Consider the following 23,119-nt stretch of genomic DNA (forward strand, 5'->3'; position numbering starts at 1 on the left):
TTCTTTTTGGCTAGAAAAGATAAAAATATACCTCCTGGCCTAGACATGACAAACCTATAGGGATTTTTTTTTACTATCTTTGTTTATTCACTTGAAAGAGTTTTATAATTAGACAAAATAAATTAGTCAAAACTGGTTTCACGATGTACTTTCTTCTTCAAGGTCCAGCTTTGGAGTCCAAAATCAAGCCGCAGTTCAATTCAAATCCTCAGCCATAAGCTAGACACCCACTCTATACCACACCCATGCTTGGCATGTTAGGGGCTGCAGAACTGATCAAGGCATTTTATCCCAACTAGGACTTTGCATTCCAAAGGGCAGAGGTCGGATACGTAAAAAATGATTATAATCAGAAGTGAGAGAAAAGTGCTAGAATAGAAAAGCAAATGCCTTGGAGATAAGAGTGGGAAAACCTCACTAGTGGAATTGATTAGATTTTATGGAACAGGTGGCATGTGAGGTTTGCTTTAAAGGTCTAATGCTTTTAGTTTTTCAATCAGCAGCTACATGCAACCTCACACAGGCAAGTCACTCAACTTGCCCTGCCTTGGTTTCCATGCCTGTGAAGTGAAAAGGCAGAATCTGACCCAGTGACTCCCTAATTTTCCCTGAGAGACACTGGAAGGCTCTATCAACCACTTCTTCCCTGTCCCCAACAGGCCCATGCATGATACAGACCACCCAAGCAAATGATAAGGGAAATTAAGGAAGTCCAGGATACAAAGAGAAGAAGGCAAGGAGTCAATAATTAAATGCTTATTTAGAAAGCCACATAGGGCATAGTAATGTAAACCCAAACATCTGGAGAGAAGGGTTTAATGTTGGCATGTACCAGGAGACCCAAAAGAATGACTGATGTGTTCTGGGGAGCTAGGGTCCTATTTATAGGAGGAAAGTCTTGAGAGGCTCTCTCTCGGCAGGCATTACATTCATTAAGTGGCAATAACACAGAAAGCAGAAGGAACAGGAATGTGAAGGGGGCACAGCAAATATCGGGTCTAGTAATACTTAATGTCGTTTTTTTAACATTCGTTTAAAATCTTGCTTGGCGTTGACTTGTATTGACATAACCTTCAAACACGTGGTATCTACAGAACGTGTGAAGTGCAATTAACAAGTTTTGCTTGAAAAAGTTTGTGTTTGGTTTGGTTTTTGTTGCAAAACTAGGGCTAAGAAGATGGCAGATGAAGAGCATATTCGGCACTGCATGCTTTACGAGTTCCAATTGGAAGAAAAGCAAGTGAGGCTGCAAAAAACATCTGTAGTGCTCTTGGTCAAGATGCAGTTAGCGCCAGAAAATGCCAGCGTTGGTTTGAAAAATTTCGCGAGGGAAATTTTTCGTTAGATGACAAGAGTGGTCGAGGCCGTGTGTCCAATTTTGATCAAGAAGCTCTTCAAGCTCTTTTGGTGCAAAATTCTCAAATTACCCAACAAGAGCTTGCGACAACTTTAAATTGTTCACAAAAAACAATTTGCAATCAATTGCGTGCACTTGGCAAAGTCCAAAACTTTGGAAAATGGGTTCCTCATGAGTTGACCGACAACAACCGTAATCAAAGAGTCACAATTTGCAGTTCGCTCCTCTCTCGTCAAAACCGTTTGCCCTTTTTAGAGCAAATTGTTACCGGAGATGAAGAATGGGTGCTGTATGTTAATTTGAAAAGGCGGCCTCAATGGTTGGACAAAAATGAGGCTCCGCAGCCCACGCCAAAACCTGACTTGCATGCGAAAAAAGTGATGTGTGTTTGGTGGAATTTTAAAGGAATTCTTCATTATGAACTTTTACCATCTAACCAAACCATTACAAGTGCAGTGTATAGTGCCCAATTGGAAAGGTTAGCCCAAGCTTTAAGAGAAAAAGAACCCGCGCTGATTAATCAGAAGGGCGTAATTCTTCACCACGATAACGCACAACCGTATACTGCAAGAATCACTGCTGAAAAACTGCGCCAGTTGGAATGGGAAGTTCTCCCTCAACCTGCATATTCTCCTATTGCCCCTTCCGATTACCATTTGTTTCGTTCTTTGCAAAACTTTCTTCTTGGAAAAAAAATTAATAATGAAGAATGCCTCAAAAATGCATTGACCGAATTTTTTGCATCAAAATCACAAGAATTTTACAACAGAGGGATTAAAATGCTTCCTGAGCATTGGGCACAAGTAGTAGAAAACAACGGCAACTATATTGTTGATTAAATTTTGTTGTATTGCTTAAATAAATTAGATTTTAAAAAGTATTAGAAAACGACATTAATTATTACTAGACCTAATATAAAGAACAAATACACCCTGGATTTTTTTCCTTGCTGGGAACACAGGGTGCAGAGTATACACGGATTGAACAACAAAACGATGGACTGTTACATACATTTAAAGAAAAGAACTTTTGTTTCTTTTGTCTTCCAAAGAATTCTACTTTGGATTGTGTATTCTTTAATCCTTGGAGATGTTAACATCTCATGAAGGGAGAATGGCTAAGTTGGTTGGGGCTAATGGGAGAGTATTGCTGACAGATACACACAGAGTATAAAGAAGGTTTCCTTTTTAGGCAGAATATCAACAAACTCGGGGAGAATTTAAAAAGGAGGCTGAGATTTCAGTATTGATTTTTTTTTTTTTTCTTTCTTTGCTATAGTTGAATTGTTCTTCTCATTTACCCTCTATATCCCAGCTATTTATTTCGGGCATTGGTTAAATCATCTTTTCTCATAGAAGGTGATATGTATGTACCCAACAAAACACTGCTAACACCAACAAGCACTGGGATTTACCATGAAGTGGGGGTGGGGGGATGCTCTCCCTTGGAGATACAGGACAGACAGCTAAGCCTGCCTATCCTCTGCCATAGGATCCACCCCATCCTTGTTCCTTTGAGCCTGTCTTATACATCAGAGGCTCAGGATTCCTGCTGTAAGACAGTGTAAGCTAATATTGGGGGGAAATGGAAGGAACTTAAGTGCCCTTGTCCTGCATAATGAATAGAGCTTGATTTTTTTCCTTTTCTATTCCTTTTTCTCCTTCCCCTCCCATTTTTTAAAACATATTTTATTGATTTCAGAGAGAAAGAGAGAGGGAGAGATAGAAACATCAATGTTGAGAGAGAATCATTGATGGGCTGCCTCTTACATGCCCCCCACTGGGGGAACCAACCTCTAACCAGGGCATGTGCCCTGACCATGACAGGGAATTGAACCGTGACCTCCTGGTTCATAGGTTGATGCTCAACCACTGAGCCATGCAGGCCAGGCATTCACTCCCTCCCCCTTTTTAAAAAAAATATAAATTATCACTGACTGGGGAAATAGGCTCACACTTTAAAATGTTGTGCAGGGACTTGTATGTCCCTTTTGGGGAGGAAAATACATATTTCACAGTGATGAATTCACTTCATCAGTAGAAAAACTGTACACAAATATACTGCTAGGATAATACCTGGCAGCAGCCTTTCTGTGTCTCTGAATCAAGATGTCCTATCCTGACCTATGACGAGATTACAGTTTTCACAGTACCAGAGCCATCCGGGGAAAGCTGCTGTAATTTACAGCAGGCTTGCAGCGGAACAGCCAGTGGACAATCATCAATTTAAACGGTAAATAAGAGCCTGCTTTGTTCTGGATTCTGATCCCAGGAATGCCCCTAACAAGCTGCCTGCAAAGCCAGGGCAGGCCTGCTGCCCAAGACTGGGTGATTGAGGAACCCCACTGGTCCTCAGAGCAGCTGAAAATAGCAATGAGAACAGGAAGGCAAAACAGGTTTCTGGGACCACAAGGCAGTGACCCTGATGTCAGTTTGATTCCAGTTGAACCCACAGATATGAAAAGCAAATAAAAATATCTGGTACAAAAGATGTTACCTGGTTTCCGAGCTCCCTAGAGAACTCAAAGAACTAACACAACCCTTTAAAGGAGCCTGCCTCTTCCCTAAGGGTACAGAAGTCCTGGAGGAATGGGAAGGAACTTAAGTGCCTTTGTCCTGCAAAATTAATACAGCTTGATCTTTTCCCTTTCTTTTCCTCTTTCTCCTCCCCTGTCTCGTTAAATCTAAATTCTCACTGGTTGGGGAAATATATTCACACATTAAAATATTATGCAGGTACTATCTCTAGTCCAAGTATGTCCCTTTGGGGGAAGAAGTACATATTTCACAGTGATGAATTCACTTCATAAGTAGAAAAATTGTACACAAATACACTGCTCTGTCAACTTTATCGATTTCTGAACCACTGGAAAGACTTTCATGGTCCTCCAATACTTCTTAAGTCTATCAATGTCTCGGAAAGTGACCCTGAAGGCCTCGGTTATCTGTAGAGGAAGAGAGGCAAAGGTCCCTTCTCGTAGGTTCTCCCATAAATACTGTGATTGCAACAGCTCGGGCCTGGCTCTGCTTCAGGAAGGGAGCTTAGAGTTGGCCAAGTCTTGCTTTCAGCAAAAGGACCGTGGCCAAACGCCCTCTCTAAAGTCCTCCAGATAGCTCTAGATTCAGGCGCAGCCAGAGTGAGACTGGGGGACTGGCATGAGTGGACTCCATGCTCCATGGCAGGGCACCTTGCTGTATGCTAAGCTTTCCTTTCCATCTCAGGAGCTACCTACCTCAGGACTTCAGAGTCTCACTCCTGCTTCTGCAAACAATCTTGGAATCTCTAGGTCATCACCTATTCTGATGCTAATAAAAAGAATATGCTTACTTATGATATTTGACATCTTATATGTTTTTAAATATATTTTTATTGATTTCAGAAAGGAAGGGAGAAGGAGAGAGAGATAGAATCGTCAATGATGATAGAGAAGCATTGATTGGCTTACTCCTGCATGCCCCACAACTAGGGATCAAGCCAGCACCCAGGGCATGTGCCCTGACCAGGAACTGAACCATGACTTCCTGGTTCCTGGGTCGATGCTCAACCACTGAGCCATGCTGGCTAAGAGACATCTTATAATTTTAAATCGTGTTCTCTTCTAATGGCCATCACTAGGTTAGAACAGTTCTCAGGCCTCTTCTAGTAAATGTCTTTGTTTTGCCTATATCATCTTACAAAGGCGAAATGTAAGTGACTCACCCACAGTCATCTGCAAGGTGGAAATACTCTCAAGGAATCTTTCAATGATAAAAATGTCATATTCCATTTATTATGGAAATATAGGGCCTCTGAGGGTGGAAGGCTGGCTTATTTCTCTTTAAGGCCTAGGGTGCTTACAGTTTGTTGATTGTTAAACAAAATTTACTAAAAATGTGAACTAGAGAAAAAATAAATAGGGATTATAAGAATTGATTCAAAGCGAAGAAAAATAGCTAAAGCTCATCATAAAAATAAAGTGTCCACCATATAGGTGGACACTCAACCATTGAGCTACCAGCCAGTTGTTCAGTGTCCACCTATATGAACCAGCCAATGGTTGAGTGTCCACCTATATGAACTAGGAAGTCAGAGTTCGATTACCAGTTAGGGCACATGCCAGGATTATGGGCTGGATCTCCAGTGTAGGGCATACAAGAGGCAGCTGATCAATGATCCTCTCTCATCATTGATATTTCTATCTTTCTTTCCCTCTCCTTTCCTCTCTGAAATTTATAAAAAGTTTTTTTAGAGAATATAAGTTCAGCTCCTCAATTCAGCTCTATCTACAGCAGATCAAAATTGTTTACATCTAATTATTGATGATGGACCAATAATCAGCCAGTTAGGGAGTGATAGAAATGTTCAGGGTCTATCTCTCAATATTGAGGATGACATTATTGTGTAATACTGTGGCAATCAGCCACTTGTGGGTATTTGCATTTAAATTAATTAGCATTACATAAAATATAAAACCCAGTTCCTCAATCATGCTAGTCATATTTCAAAATATTCAAAACCCCGAGTGGTACCTGTCTAGAGTACTGGACAGCTTAGAGAAACATTCCTATCACTGCAGAAAGTTCTAGTTTACACTGCTATTTATAGAGGATAATCACTACTGTGACCTCCAGTAATTATATGAAGGAGGAGAAAAAAAGAAGGTATGAAAAGGAGAACAAAGGGATGAGAAAACATTTATTAAGCTTAACTAGTCTGTGCTAAACATTGGAAATGACTTATTTTGTATAATATTCACAATTCCCCTCCTGAGGCATGTACTATAATTATCCCATATTTTACATTTGATGACACTGTGCTTGGAGGGAGTAAGAACATCACCATAGTTGCACACTTGCTAATTGGCTTAGCTGGGCTTTTACTCCAGCTATTGGACCAGTATCTATGGACACCTGGCAATTCTGCTGCTCCTATTGAAGAACTTGACACTTTAGAGCCATGGGGAACATTGTACTTTGCATAAGTGGTTCTTCATCCTAGACACACACCAGAAGCATCTAAGGAGTTTGCTCAAGGTACAGGTACCTGAGCCCTAATCTAGAGCAACAGAATGGGACTAGAGCTTGGCCATTTGGCATGTGTAGCTAGTGTTGAAGATAACTGTTTAGAGTTGTTCTCACCTACCTTCCACAGTCTGGGTGACAAAACAAAGACCCTACCCAAGGCCATTAACAGTCATTACTGACATATTTGAAATTGTCTTTTTAAAAAAATATATTTTATTGATTTTGTACAGAGAGGAAGGGAGAGAGATAGATAGTTAGAAACATTGATGAGAGAGAGTCATCGATCAGCTGCCTCTTGCACACCCCCTACTGGGGATATGCCTGCATCCAAGATACATGCCCTTGACTGGAATCGAACCCAGGACCTTTCAGTCCCCAAGCGAACGCTCTATCCATTGAGCCAAACCGGTTTCGGCTGAAACTATCTTCTTTAAAACAAACATTTTATTCCTAAGAAAATAACATCTCTGTTGGAAGAGTAATAGGAGAGGTATATTGTACTATGACTGTCAAGCAAGATACCTGAATTCTAGTCCCAACTGTGCCCATAATTCTGCCATGGGTGCAAACCACTTCTTTTCTTTAAACCTTAGCTTTCCTATCTGTAAAATTAGGGTGTGCTATATGATGATCTACCAGGTTCATTCCAGCAGTAACTCCATCCTGGCATTTGCATAAACTTTAGAAATAAAACTTTCAACCTGCTATAGGACAATGTACTCACTTTGATTATAGTTCATCTATTCATTCCATATTAAAAGAAAACAAGGGGACATCAGCTGAAAATCCCATCTTTTTATCAAGGCTCATTCTGATTCTCATCACTGACTGGTTAGAGTTCTTACGAGAGAGTCAGTAGCCTCCATCTAACAAGACTCATTGCCTGCAGTTGCCTTTTGAAAATGGTAATGTTATACCTACACCTTGCTCCTCCTACAGTCAAGGATGCTGACCTGAAAACTACAATGTCAGACATTTCACCACCTTAACATTCATCAGCTCATCTATACATCTCTTAAAGCTTAATATAATAGTAATGGATTTTTAGGTGGCTAGAGAGGTTAGCCAAGCAAAACAGAAATCATATCATGAGTAAGTAGCATATTGAATATATGTCTCTTACCTTACGCTTGTTGGTAGGACACACGTAGAGATAACTTAATATTGTTTTCAACCCAACTTTATCATTCAGCTTCTCATAGGTTGTCCCATAATCGGTTGACCTATAATTCAAAAGGAGCATTAATGAGGACAGAAGGATATGTTATTTGGCTGTTTGTCAGTATAATGTATGTTTTCCATAGTGGAACAGCTCTAGGGAGGTTGCTAAATGATTCATGCAGTATATAATGATGCTTAATTATGTACACAGTGACATCATGTGATGATTAACATTTGCATTTAAATTGAATTGGTAAAAATTAAAACTCCATCTCTATATTGCTCCTTAACCCTTGAGGCATGCACATTGCATAAAGGATATGGTTAATTTTAAAAGATTAAGAGATGAGCATGCCCATTGTATTGACCAAAGAATAAAGAGATTTTTACTTAGGTTTGACATTTCCAAACTTAATGCTTTTCATCTTTGGCACAATGGAAAAGAAGGTTCTCCTGATTTATCTACAAGTTGTGTTTTTTTCCATGAGTCATAGAATATATGAGGGGTCAGTTTTTTCAGAGGCCATTCAGTCTTTTCCTGTTATTGAAGAGCCAGAAAATGTCTTCCAATGTGAAATTTCACCATCTTAGTAGTCTTTTCCAAGGTTAAGCAACCTGAAGTTGAGAGGACATTGCTTCTTGGCACTGACCCTATCTCTGTGGAGATTCTTTCATCTTTATCCAGCCATTGGTCAACAACTTATTAATTCAGACCGAATAAATAGTAGGCTTTAACCATCTTTGCTAGGAAAATATATTATATATTTCAGAATTGTAATTGTATTAGACAATCATTCCCACTGTGTGTAGTAGAGAATATTATCTGTATTTGAAGAAATTGGTTGAGTGAACTTAAGTGACCTATTCAAAGAAAAGAGCTGATAGGTGGTCAGCTAGAATTTGAATCTAGGGATTCTGGCCCTCAGTCCTATGTTACCAATATTATGCCATAGCTTTATTTTTTTAGTTTAAAAAAAAAAAGGTATAAATGAAAGTTTCTTTCAGCCTACTTTTTACATATAGGAGAGTCCTGATACCATTCATTCATTCATTTATATATGTTTATAGAGCCCCTAAAAATGTACCAAGTCACAACACATTGCTTCTACTCTCAAGAATCCAACAGCTTTATATGAGAGGCAGACACATATTAAGTTATGATGTGTTAAGTACAATGATACAGATAAGAATTAATAAGGCTTAGAAAATAAAGTTGGTTTAATTAGAAAAATATAAAAATATAATCAATTTAATTCATTTCTAATACTGATAAAAATTATAAATTCCTATAGGTCAGAAAGGCTAAACAGAAGAAATTTGTACTAATAATCTCATCACCATCAATTAAGAGCCTACTGCAGATCAGGCACAGCAGCATGAAAGCTGTGGAACATGTGATTCTGGAGTTAAGAAAATAAGAATTTATTCTGGTTGAGGATACAGGTTATTTACACCATAAATTTTATATATATATATATATATATATATATATATATATATATATATATATATATATATAATGATATTATATATCATATTGCATTCTTGCAATTATATATTGTAATATAATATGTAATATATTTGTATATGTTACAAATACTAATTATTCATAGAATTTAGATGATACTTCAAATCACTAAAGATTGGGATATCATGCAAAGATTTTTGGAAGACCCATGGGACTTGAAAATGGAAAATGGCTAGGAATTTTAAAAAGAGAACTGGTAAGAGCACTATAAACTAGAAGGCACCTTGTATAACCCAAGGATATAACCTGTTTTCCTCAGGACTATTTGAAGAAAATCCAAAACTCTTTCATAGGAGATCTTATCTCTGGATCATATTCTCCCCAAATTTATCTTGAAGTGAAATTTTCTTCTATCTCTGAAAAATCTCTGAGACTGATTTTCTAACTTAGTGCAATCTCAACATTTGTTTGTTTGTTTTTTCCCATTCTTACCCTGGCCTTACCAGGGTACATGAGAAAAGTTTGAAAGGTGAGAAGAGAACTTTCTCTTCTTATAAAGACATATTTGTCTCAAAATTTTTAAATAAATTCCAACAGAAATGGTGGCAGCCACTCAGCTGGAAGAGCAGGAGGCTAGGGTTGCCCAGGTGATGGAGGATGCCAAGCTTCTGCAGCCTTGGCTGGCTCAGGCCTTCACTCCAGGCTACAAAGTTTTAATTGTAGAAGATAAATAATTTCCAGATATCAGGGCCTCCATTTGGGCCGCCGAGGGGGGGGGGGGGGGCGAACCACCACAGGCTCCTCGCTCAGGCTGCCCCATGGCCCAAGGGAACCCCCACCCTGATCCAGGACACTCTTCAGTGCAAACCAGCTGGCCCCCACCCATGCACCAGGCCTCTATCCTATCTAATAAAAGAATAATATGCAGATTGACCATCACTCCATCACACAAGATGGCTGCCCCTATGTGGTCAAAGATCCTGCCCCCATGTGGACACAAGATAGCCACCACAACATGGCCAGGAGGGGAGGGTAGTTGAGAGGGACCAGTCCTGCAAGGGAGGGCCGGGAGAGGGACTAGGTCTGCAAGGGAGGGCAGTTGGAGGTGATCAACCCTGTTGGAGGGCAGTTAGGATGGCTAGGCCAGCAGAGGAGAGAAGTTGGGAGCAAACAGGTTGGCAGGGGAGCAGTTAGACATCAATCAGGCCAGCATGAGAGTGGTTAGGGGGTGATCAGGCTGGCAGGCAGAAGTGGTTAGGAGCAAACAGGAAGGCAGGTAGGCGAGCAGTCGGGAGCCAGCAGTTTTGGATTGTAAGAAGCAGTGGGACATCCCTCGAGGGGTCCCAGACTGGAGTCAGTGCAGGCTGGGCTGAGGGACACCCCGCCACCCCCGCCCCAATGCATGGATTTCGTGCACTGGACCTCTGGTTTGATTATAAGATCCATTCTTGAGGGGCATATAATGAGATCAGTGTTCTGAACAACATACTTTGAGGGACACAATATCAGTTTAAAAGAAGGAAAAGAAAGATTGTAGATCTGAGCTTTACAAGAAAAGGGTAACAATAAAAATATTTAAAACCAAATTTGCAAACTGAAAAGCCAGCCTATGTGAACCATAATGTTTCTATTGTAAAGACAAAACACCACCAGCAACAACCAAACCCAGGGAAAAGATATTTAAAAATGATGCATCATACAAAGACACAGACATATTTAAGATGCAATATAGATAGCCTTGAAGTCTCAATTGGTACCATTTTTAAAAACATTCCAAAACAGATTTTTTTTTCCTCAGGTTCTGTTGACAGGTTGACTTATCTACAGATGAAAAACAGAACTCCTGTCAGCACCTATCCTATAGTAGAAAAAGCTAAAAGCTTAAGAAAATAAGCACTCCAGGAAAATACATATGCAAGTGATTACATCAAAGCTGGAATGTATTTGCTTTTGAGCTTTAATCCCTACTTCACCCTCTTTACAAACACATCTTAAATAGTGACTTTTAGAAATGAGTTGATTCAAGGGGTGGGGGAACCACAGAAAAGACATGGTATCTGCCTTCCAAGAACTACTGATCACTTCCAGATAGCAGAGCATCCCGTCATGCTTGAAGGGATCAATATAGGACATGACTAGTTTCCATGAAGAGCGGCAGAAATAAAATGTGGGATTGGATTTCCTCTACTATAATCTTATACCATCAAATGAGATAATAAATCAGCAAAAAAAAAAATTGCCTGTAAACTAAATTAGTCCATAAAAAGTGCCCAGCACAATGTCTGGTATATAAGAAACAATCTATAAATTATAGCTTCTGTTACTCATGTTATCACTCGTTTGCTTTTTCTTGATTTTTTTAATCTATCACTTATTAAAACTCATAACATGAACCCTCAAGGTAAATTTCAACCTCTGAGAATGACTGAGATTTAGTTTTCTGAGAACAGAAGCCATTCATAATTTAGAGTATCATATTTATTTTTAATTTTTAATATGTTTTTACTTGAGAGAGAGAGAGAGAGAGAGAGAGAGAGAGAGAGAGAGAGAGAGAGAGAGAGAGAAAGAAACTCTCTTCCTGCATGGGACTGGACCCACAATCCTGGGCATGTGCCCTGGTTGAGAATTGAACTGATAACCTCTTGGTGCGTGGGGCAACACTCAACCAATGGAACCACAATGGCCAGGCCATACTGTCATATTAGTTTTATGTGGGACTTGGATTGGTGAAGTAAGGATAAAAACTGAAATTTACAAGTTAAAGATTTACACTGCTTCTATAATAAATGTGCCATGATTCCACTGCTTAATAAACTATTATGCTTCACAAACCTAACAGATAATAAAATTGAACATGACCTAAGCACCTAATGTGCAGATTCCTATGAAATGAACACTGATATTAATCACAGGTTACAGGTAAGGAGGATCCAGAAGTACATCCAGCCTAGCCAAGGCCACACAACTTGGAGCTTGCTCCACTTAACCCCATGGGGTGCTGCCACTCTCAAAGGCTATCAGAGATGAAGGGAATATATTTACAAAATCTAGTCCTGCATTGCTTAGTAAAAGAAATATCAACTGAAACTGTTCAAATTCCTACATGGTGTAGATCAAAACTTGGGCTTTCTTCACATCAGGTAAAAGGGCAAAGGGAGAATCAATTTTAAGAAAAATATAAGCAGGAACTCACTCAACGATCAAAGATGAAAAGTAGACCATTTATCTGGTCCACTCTGGCTTCTGGGAAGGCTAGAGATACAGGCTACGTGAGCGGGCCCACCTCTGAATGATCTCATGATGTTTCCTGCAAGTCACCAAGATACCCGAATGCAGAGCACATGGCATCAAACAGAATCCGACGCAGGGCCTGCATAACTGAGTAACCATTCAGCCCCCTGGTTCCCTCAACAAATAAACACCAGATCTGCTATTTCCACATTTACTTTTTTACCTGAAGGTCTGCAATATAATAATCATAGGATGCCCAACCCTTAGTCCTTCTCTTTTTTTCTGTCTGACCCCTACCCTTGCCCACCCTAATCTTGACAATCCCTATACTGTGAAAGCTCTTTCCCCAGATACTTTGGCAGATGGCCTCTCACTTCTTTCTGGACAACAGTCACACTGTATGACACAGCAACCCCTCCCCTCCCCCCAGCACCTGGATACTCCTTAGCCTCTTTCATTTCTCTTTGTGCTATTTACCCCCATCTGATAGATCAATTTGTTTTTTGTTACCTATCTTCCCCCACCAGATGTAAGCTCCATGAGAGCAGGAAAGATATGTGTTCTGGTCATTGTTGGCTTTGAAAGAGTACCCCGGATGCTCACAGTGTGGGTCTCAATGAATCTTGACTTGCCGGATGCTTGCTCTTCTTGTGTGGCCCACTGGATTTCTACTAAGTCAGAAAAAAGCTCATGTACCCTGGCAAGGACTACTGCTCCCTGCTCTTAGCAGACAAAATCAGCTGTGTGGGCTGAAGTGGGATGAATGGGCACATTTCACACTCCTCTACTTTTTCACCAACATACCTCTCCCTGACATCCATGTCCTGGCCAAGACACTGATCTCAAAGACAGTGACTACCTTTGTTCACATTCTCCCCCCAAATCTCCATTCTCTAGGGCAGTGTGGGCACAGAGCAGATGCCCTCTGCACATGGAGGGTAAATGAATACATGATGAGTAAGGGGCATGCTCTTTGAACCAAGGATGACCCAGGCTACTTCTTCAAAATGTTTTAGAAAGTACCCAAATGAGCCGAAACTGGTTTGGCTCAATGGATAGAGCATCGGCCTGTGGACTGAAAGGTTCAATTCCAGTCAAGGGCATGTACCTGGGTTGTGGGCACATCCCCAGTAGGAGGTGTGCAGGAGGCAGCTGATCTATGTTTCTCTCTCATCGATGTTTCTAACTCTCTACCCCTCTCTTCCTCTCTGTAAAAAAATCAATAAAATGTATTTAAAAAGAAGAAAGAAAGAAAGAAAGAAAGAAAGAAAGAAAGAAAGAAAGAAAGAAAGAAAGAAAGAAAAGTACCCAAATGCCCTGAGCTCCTCCTCCTCCACCTTCAGACCCCAGAAAGGGAAAATGTGACTGGCACATCAAGCCACATGGCCAAGGTCATAAAACAAGCTACAGGGGAAACTCTGAGACAGGAAGCACCAGGGTGTTACTCAAATTGGCACCAAGGAGATGTCCTGAAATCAGAGCACCATTTGCCTCTAAATCACAGCTGTGGCATCTGTGTTTTGCTTCTTTCCTGACATCATGAAGAGCAGCCCCTCTCACCGCGCCTGGTGCATTTGGCCTCACAAAAGTAGCTTCCAAAGCCAAAGGCACATGGGCTGCATCACAGACTCTACTCTTTGATAACATAGAATGCATGAGGTTAAAGCCACGGGAATAATTTAGGGCTCAGAAAATGTGTGTGAGTCCACATCTAAATAACTTCATTATCGTTCATTGGCAGATTTGTTTAACCTGTCAGCCCAACTAATAATCTCTGCCCATATCGTAACAAACCTCTGTACATTTTAAACACAATCACCGGATTCCAGTAGTCTGCCCTCTGTCAAGCAAAGATCTCTAAATGCATTTTTCATAATACCTCGGGAATATAATAGGCAATCTATGTCAAAGGATGGACGATGGCAGGAAGCTGAAGGCAACTGTCTCCTGCTTTGGAAGGATTCTGCCCTGAAATTCGTTCGCCTGGCAGCCTAACCATGGAAGTTAAAGGTACTGATGAGACATTATGGTGCAGCCGAGTTGAATCAGCTTCCCTCTGCTTCTTGGATCCCCTGAACTTTTCAGGTTAAGGTGCAGAATTAGAGGGAGGGAGGTTAAACCGTGGGGTCGGGGAGCAGGCCGTGTCAGTGGGACGCAAAGGAATGTCCATGCTGCCATATATTGCAAAATTTGGAATTTTATTTTTCAGTGTAAGACATGGGTGGGTACCCACGTGTTCACAAGTTGTGAAAGTTCTTTCTCATCTTTCTGGGCCATCGTCCTTCTTTGGTGTTAATGTTTCCAGTCACACGGAGCAGTTGAGATAAAAAATTGAATGTTATTTGCTTGTGATTGGATGCCTATTGATCCACAGAAAAGGTGGTGATGTGGTATACAGCACATTGCCACATGTATGCCATATATTTCTGCTGTCGATAAAATTGGAGACCTATAATAATGTTAACAATAAAGATAGGGGTTACCTTTACCTCTGAAATACTTTCCAATTCATTATTGAGTACAGAAGTAACTCAAATTGGCTGGCACTGATAACTGGATTTCTGACTATTTTGCTTAAGAAATGGAAGGCAAAGCCCTAGCTGGTTTGGCTCAGTGGATAGAGTGTTAGCCTATGGACTGAAGAGTCCTGAGTTCTATTAAAATCAAGGGCACATGCCCAGGTTACAGGCTCAATCCCCAGTAGGGGGCATGCAGGAGGCAGCTGATCAATGATTTTCTCATCATTGATGTTTCTCTCTCTCTCTCTCTCTCTCTCTCTCTCTCTCTCTCTCTCTCTCTCTCTTTCTCTCTCTCTCAATAAAAATATATTTAAAAAAAGAAAAGGAAAGGGAAGGTAAATTAGAGGTCTTCTGTTCAGCTTTTTCAGGAACAGGTATTGAAAGATAATTCTTAACTAAATGTACACATGGGCACATCTAAATGCAGGCGTAGGACTGTCTGCCTCCAGTGTCTCTCATTTGAACCTTCCACTTCAGTTCAAGTTCCAGGACCCTACCAACTCTGGGTGTCTGGGACTTACCTGTGTACAATAGCACAGGAAAAACTATTGCTTGTTCTCTCTCATAGATGCAGCCTCTTTCATGCTTCCGTCTTTGCAGTGCAATACCCCCTGCTAAACAGACACACGCTGGTGCTGGGGGCCAGGGCACATATTCCTTCTCATCTTTAGCGATTCTACTCCACAGCCACCTTCTCATGACATCTGACAATGCCATCACCAGTACTCTTTCTTCTTTCTTCTACAACATCCCAGACTCCTCTACATTGAAGCTGTGGATGTTCAGAGTTTCCTATGCTAATATACTATGTTCTCTAAAGGCAGGAAAAGCTCACATTTATCCATTCACCCTTCTTTCTCCCCATCAAAATCCATTTGTCTACGTCAAGGCTGCACCATGTATCCCTTCCTCCACTGAGCTTCATCACATCACTCTGCTAAGTGGAATGACTCCTTTATAGCTCATGTAACGCATCTTAACCTCTCCCACCGGCTTCTTACACTCTGCCAGATATTAGCCTCATTCAGAGCTGATGTTCCCTACAGGCTGGCCATCTACTAGAGGGCAAGAATCCCTCTCTCCACCATTGTGGCTTTTGCTGTCACCCAAAAGGTGCACAAATAATGTTACTGCTTAAACACACTGTTCTGCAATGTTCTCCTCTATTAGCAGAAGGTATAATTTGAGAAATTTCACATTTGGTCTTTGCCTTTCTTTTTAGAAGGTGAGGAAGCAAAAAAAGTAAAAATATTCATGGTTCCCCACTGAGTTTTTGTATCAGATGGTTAATCGTGATGCAAATACAAGAGAAGTCAGGTTCTTATCAATACTTACAATAGGAAGAACTCATACTATGCATTAATTTATTAAAATATTCCATATAAACATAGTGATGGAACACATAATATGTATTTATCATTTACATGGGTGAAGATACATTTAGAAAAGGGGGGTATGTCTGTTCAACTATTTAAAGGATTCTCTCTTTTTGATATGAGCCTAACCCCCAGACATTTCTGGTCCAACACTTCCCTCTTCATGCTAAGGTCACCCATGAATAAACTACATTACCCTACACTCATAATCAACCATGTCAAATGGTTTGTAAGTAATAACAGTGAACATCTACCAAATGCTCAAAATGCTTCCTCTGGGCTAACAAGAGCTTTACAAGGATTGTCTCATTTAATTATCATAATACCCTGCAAGTTCTGATATGACCCCCATGTTACAGATGGAGAGATGGAGACTTAAAGAGGATGACCAACTCGTCCAGTGTCACACAACCATCATAGTAAGACCTGGATTCAAACCCAGGCAGCTGATTTTTGAAGCCAGCATGCCTAATGCAGGGACAAGACAGATCAGCTATTTATGTGTCGTGCTCTTTGTAGAAAGATAGAATACTTTGTCTGGAAATAAACGAACATTTCCAATGGAGCTCCCAGAACTTAGATCACCTACCTCCCAATAAGGAACCACTGCTGATCATAACATTTTTCCAGTTATCATCCTAAAGTCCATTTTCTTTTGGAAAGAAACATTTAATAAGCCAATATGAGGGACTACTTCTTCAAAACCAGGCACAGTGTGTAGTCTCTATGAAGCTCATTCCTTCAAGAATTCTGTATGTTGTTTCTCCCACATTCCAGACCCACAGCTGAAATAGCATACAGGCATTTTGCTTGCTTTAGAATCCTTGTCAGAAAATGAATTTGGGCTGGGACTGCTCATTGTCCTGGGCTGTTTCTCCTCTCATATGGCATTTTGGTAGGCTAAAGGAGACTTGCTATGGAATAAGCAAAAATAAGTAAAACATTTATCAGATGAAGCCAATGTTATTTGGTCCTCCTAGCCCTTTGATCAGAACATACAAATGAAAAGTATACAAAATATATTCCTAAAAGCATAATCAACTAAATATTTAGTGGTGCCTATGGGCTTTACTTGATTCCCTGATATTAAAATGATCCAATTTTACTAAAATGTAAAAGTTGTTTTCTGAGGGTCATATCAACTTGCTACATTTTATCCAGAGATGGTGGAGCCTGAGCTTCACATGATGGTATATTAGTGAGCACTTGCTGCCTTCAGTTTACTAAGTTAACTGATGTGGGAAATGAGAAATTTTTCCTTCATATGTAATGAGAGAGGACTGGACCAGCTGATTTCCAGCTTTGACTGAAACATTCACTATTTTCCATAGTAGGAAAATTCTACATTGACAGGCCTACACAGACCTCTGAGATGTTGGGCTTAGAGATAAATCTCATTGTACCATTGCAGGAGACATCGGCAGGGGGTTGGAGTGTGAGAATGGAGGTATACACTCTCATCTGTTACATCCTCTCTGTTTGCTACTTAGCTTTTTAAAGGGTGAAGTGATTGAGCCTGGTTAGAAAACACAGTGTGTTCATTATTGCACATCATTATATCACCTTAAAATATCATTTTTTAAATTTAGTTATTTTTTAATCTATTGGGGTGGCATTGACTAATAGGATCTGATAGGTTTCATGTGTACATTCCTGTGATGGAAGACTTGCAGCTTAAAAAAAAAAATTAGTCACCACCTATTACTTTGAAGAAAGCTAAAATTTCTAGAATGATTAAAGCTTCAATAAGGTCTAGGATGATTTCACCTCAGTTCGATTAAAAGAAAAAAAGCAGTGAGAGAGTTTAAGCCCTAGTCTGATTATATATTAAACAGATATGGATTTCTCCTCATTGAAACACCTGTCCTCCACCCCAACCCTCCCCTCCGCATCCTTGTTTCCCCTTTTAGTAACTCTTTAACACTTTCACACGACCTCTTGGGATCAATAGAGCACAGTTTTCACAGAACAGAATAAGTGCAACCATGTGATTCTGCTGATAAAGAGGCTCAAACTCAGAGTAAGCAAGTCACATATTAGTTAGTGCCCCAGGGAAAAGAGAACTCAGGGTCTCCGATTCCTGTGCAATGACATTTCTCAAAATTACATGTTATCAAATATGAAAGGGACCTTCACCTTATCAAAGAAATTTAATAAATCCTAGCCATCTTGTCATCAATATTCTAAGAAAGAAATGCAATACTATATATGAAAAAGGCTCTTCTCCTCCAATTTCAAAACACACACACAAAAAAAAAAAGAAAAAGAAAAAGAAAAAGAAAGAAAAGCACAAATACTAGAGCTTAGATATGTTAGAAGCAGCACACAACCACACTTGAGAATTACATCAACCAAACTGAAAATTATGGTCACATTTGGGAATGGGTTGTGGACTAGGGATGATTGACAGGCAAAGAGGATATTAACAATTAAATAAATACATACAATGCTTACAGAGAATGTATTCCTGCATCCTCCATGGAATAGAGGGACACATTAGTCATTAACGAATCTTATCCCCTCCAGTCTGCATGCAATGATATCCAACACACTCAAAGGTAACACTACCTGTTTCATAAAATCTGGGTGGTAGAGCTGACTGGGGATGGAGTTCTAACTCACACTATTACTCCAGACCACTTGATATTTGTCCACAAGTACCCAGGAGAACTGCCAGGTCCCCGTTCCCTCAGCTTTTCCAATTTTATTTAAAAAGCGAGGTAATCCAGGAAACACTAGCAGTCCTATTCACAACTGAACCCTAGTCCCTTCTCTGAATTCTTAAGTGCTTCACAATAAACACAGTATAAACAAAAACACTCCTGATCCTTCCTGGCTTTCATCTTCCTGCGGCATCAGCGGAACCTGAATACTGGGTAATAGGTGCTACAAAACATCTTTAAATATCCGAGACTGATTCTTCAAAACCAGACATAGCATATAGTTTCCATTAAGCTAATTTAGTTGTTAGAAATACAGTTTAGCAACATAGTATGATGCTCACTCATTCTACAATTATTTATGCTGTACTTCCCATGTTCCAGGCCTTGTTCTGGGCACTGGCAATAAAACACAGAAGGGAGGAAAATAATAAAAAATTGCTGTTCGTTTTAAAAAAAAAACAACATTTTATTGATTTTTTTACAGAGAGGAAGGGAGAGGGATAAAGAATTAGAAATATCAATGAGGAAGAAACATCAATTCAGCTGCCTCCTGCACACTCCCCATTGGGGATGTGCCCATAATCAAGGTGCATGCCTTTGACCAGAATTGAACATGAGACTCTTCAGTCTGCAGGCCGATGTTCTATCCACTGAGCCAAACCAATAAGGGCAAAATTGCTGTTCTTATGAAGCTCAAATTCTAGTGGAAAGAGGCAGATTGCAAACACATTAACATACAGTTCTTCAGGTGATGGTGAATACCATGAAGGAAAAGAGTGAGGAGGACCTACAATGAAGATGGCATTTGCCACTTCATACAGTGTAGTCAGAGTAGGCCTCTTGGACATGGGATTTGACAGTAGACCTGAATGATAGAAGTGGGAGGTGCATATGTCCAGAAAAAGTGCCATAGGCAGAGGGACAGCAAGTAGAAGGACAGGACTTCAGGCTCAAGCTCAGGGTGCCTGACTTATAGCAAGGAGGGGGGTATAGGCTATAACAAAAGAGGAACTTGTTTATCGAAGTTGGTCACTCACTCACATTACACTAAACCACATGGAGTTTGCCTGCCCTGTTAAGTCTTTGGAAGATCCTGAGAAGGGGAAGATCTCACTAAGGTTCTGGGTTTACACCTGGGAGCTTAGTTTCTCTGTCTGTAAAATGGGGATCACAATGGTAATGAACTCATGGGATTGCTGGAAGGGTTACATGAGATGCTCCCTCAAAAGTCCTTAGCATGTAGTATTTGTCAGTGTAAGCAGTTATTACTGAGGTTGATGGTTAGTTCAAGAGAATTTGCTTCCAAGGAACAGAATTGGGGGATCTAAACTGAAGATCCAAAGGCCCGAAATTATCTCGGACTTGATAGATCACTGACTTAGAACTACCTATAATAAATCCTAGAGGAAGAAAAAACACAGACAAAAATATGAATGTCAAGTGGGATGCAGCAAGATTTCTTAAAACTGAGATTGGTTTCCTTGATATATATTCCTAGAGGAGGCTTCGCAAGGCACGTTGGTAACAGTGAGCTTGGGTAATAGGTACACTGGGCTTCAAGGTTTGGAATAATACATATTTGAAGATCAGATCTCATCCTCCCAAAACATCAGAAAACCCTGCTTAATGGAGGTGAGCTGGTAACATACTGTTTTGGAGAACTCAACTTATTTCTAAATAGAACTTATTTTTGATACCATGACCCAGATTTGTCCTAAAATATTTTTGCCCTATAACTTATTATTTCTCATTCCCCTACAGCACTCAAATTTATTTTCTACATACATTTTGCATTTTACAATCTTATTTTTCAAACTGCATTTCTCTCATTCTCTCAAAAATAACATGTCTTCCAATTCACTTCCATTAAGCAGCACTTTCAATTTTCAATAGCTGGCTCCCGTTTCTAATTGCAACGCTGACTCCTTCAACTCAAGGCTTCCCCTCTTCTCTCCCTCCAGAACATTTAGTGTTTATATGCCTACCTTACAAGGAAAGGGAATAGGGGCTCACCCTTACAAGAAGAGTCAACACCAGGGTTTGTTCCAGTAATTCTGAAGGTGCCAATGCAGGCTTTGCCAATAAATGACCTGCTGAGTGACCTTGGGCAAGTTGCCCAACCTCTCTGAGCTGTTCTTTAATAATGCTGATTGGCCTTACAAGGCTGCTGGGAGGAATCATTAATCAATCTGATTGTGAAACATTTTGTCAATATAGAATGCTTTATAAATATTTACTAATACACAATGAGCTCACTTTGTCGAGATCTGCATAATCACAGAGAACTCTGTCTGGACCCAGGATCACAGTCAACATTCTGCTTAAAACAGTCCTTTTCTCTTAACATCTATAAATACCTTCATTCTGAGCTGGGGTAGGGTTCTTCTCCTAAGTGAGGGGAATGAATCATATCAGTGAAGGTTTAGTTATCTACTACAGCCTGTATTTTAGCATTAAAGACACACAATCCCACCCATAGACTACCTGATATTTTCAGATGAAAACAAAGGAGAATATTGTTGTAAAAAGTGACAGTGTGGCAGCTACTTTGGATGGAAAGGCCTTAGAAGGTCTCTCTAAGCCAGTGACACAGGTTGAGAAGAAGGTGGGTGTGCACCAAAAGCAGAGGACAGTACACATAAAAAGGTCTTAAGGTGTATTTGAGGAGCCACTAGAAAGGCTGGTGCTTACAGCTTAGAGGGTGATGAATAGAGAGAGAGAAGCAGGCAGGAGCCAGATCACACAGGGTTCCTCCAGAGTACAGGGTAAGAAGTTTGGATTTTCTCACGTGTGAGATGGAAAAGGCATGGGAGGGATGAGAACAAAGGTGTGTCAAAACTGACAACCTTTTTAAAGATAACTTTGGCTGCTGAAGGGGAATACACTAGACTAGAGAATGGCAGAAGTGGAAAAAAGCAGTGGGATTGGTTAGGTCCCTGGTCTGCAAACTGTGGCTCGTGAGCCACATGCAGCTCTTTGGCCCCTTGAATGTGGCTCTTCCACAAAATACCACAGCCTGGGCAAGTCTATTTTGAAGAAGTGGCGTTAGAAGAAGTTTAAGTTTAAAAAAAAAAAAAATTGGCTCTTGCCGAAACCGGTTTAGCTCAGTGGATAGACAGTCAGCCTGCGGACTGAAAGGTCCCGGGTTTGATTCCAGTCAAGGGCATGTACCTTGGTTGCGGGCACATCTCCAGTAGGGGATGTGCAAGAGGCAGCTAATGATTCTCTCTCATCGATGCTTCTAACTCTCTATCCCTCTCTCTTCCTCTCTGTAAAAAATCAATAAAATATATTTTTTTTAAATTTGCTCTCAAAAAAAATCTCAATCATTGTACTGTTGATATTTGGCTCTGTTGACTAATGAGTTTGCTGACCACTGGGTTAGGTGATTAGTTTGGCTTGGACTAAGGACTTGGGCTGGGAGTCATTCATTCCTGGGCAAGGTTGATCCATGAGGAATACTTGGAGGTTACCATGGCTTTATCATTTGCACCAAAGCATAGTAATCTAGAATTATTTCTATTAACAATATAATAATTTCTATTTATAAAATTTCTTATCTTAATTTATAGTAATTTCTTCAATGTAGGCTCTTCTTTAGTATCTTTCCTTAAATATCCCTCTATTTATTTTCTTTTATATTTCATTTACAGTTTACATTCACTATTATTTTGTATTAGTATCAGGTGTATAGTACAGTGATTAGACAATAATATACTTTACAAAGTAATCACCCTGATATTTCCAGTACCCACCTGGCCCCATGCATAGTTATTACAATATTATTGACTCTATTCCCTATGCTGCACTTCACATCCCCAGGACTATTTTATAACTACCAGCTTATACTTCTTAACATAACTTTGATTCTATGCCTGATCCTCCTGTTCCCTCAGGACAGGGCAATTCCTAAGATACTATGGTTATTGATACACTGTAAGAAGTGGTTTTTATAGTGAACATAAATAATTCAGTCGTATATTAGCTGTGCTTTATTGTTATTGTTTACTTTAACTTGAACTATAGATTGGGAGTTATGGACATTTTTTTTTTAAATTAACAGAAGCTCATCCATCACTTGGCATCCCCGGGATCTACCAGGTTAGAAAACTTGCTATTCATAGCAAGGTCGTGATTCAAAATGAGAATCAATATTTTGTTCCCCTGACATCAAACTTTAGGTCAAGCACAGGATCTGCTGATGGATTTTACAGGAAGTGATCTTAAAGCACGTCCCTGGAGATTAATGCCAGTGAGAGACTCATTGCACCTCTTGTCTGCTGTCCAGAAGGATAATGGTAGTGTGGGTTGTGTGTGGAAGCTGCACAGAAGGGTGGCAGA

The 23,119-nt window shown here is 40.1% G+C and overlaps 1 protein-coding gene across 4 annotated transcripts in view; it reads right to left on the bottom strand.

Annotated features, from left to right (window-relative positions):
* SORCS1 (sortilin related VPS10 domain containing receptor 1) overlaps positions 1–23,119 on the bottom strand; it is a 434,488-nt gene that overhangs the window by 193,900 nt on the left and 217,469 nt on the right. For all 4 annotated transcript variants that reach the window (XM_036438961.2, XM_036438959.2, XM_036438958.2 and 1 more), the window contains exon 3: positions 7,484–7,583. In XM_036438961.2, the coding sequence (XP_036294854.1) occupies positions 7,484–7,583 (100 nt within the window). The remainder of the gene's footprint in view (positions 1–7,483; positions 7,584–23,119) is intronic.

The sequence above is a fragment of the Pipistrellus kuhlii genome, unplaced genomic scaffold (genome assembly GCF_014108245.1).
Source record: "Pipistrellus kuhlii isolate mPipKuh1 unplaced genomic scaffold, mPipKuh1.p scaffold_m20_p_15, whole genome shotgun sequence".
Lineage (NCBI taxonomy): Eukaryota > Metazoa > Chordata > Mammalia > Chiroptera > Vespertilionidae > Pipistrellus > Pipistrellus kuhlii.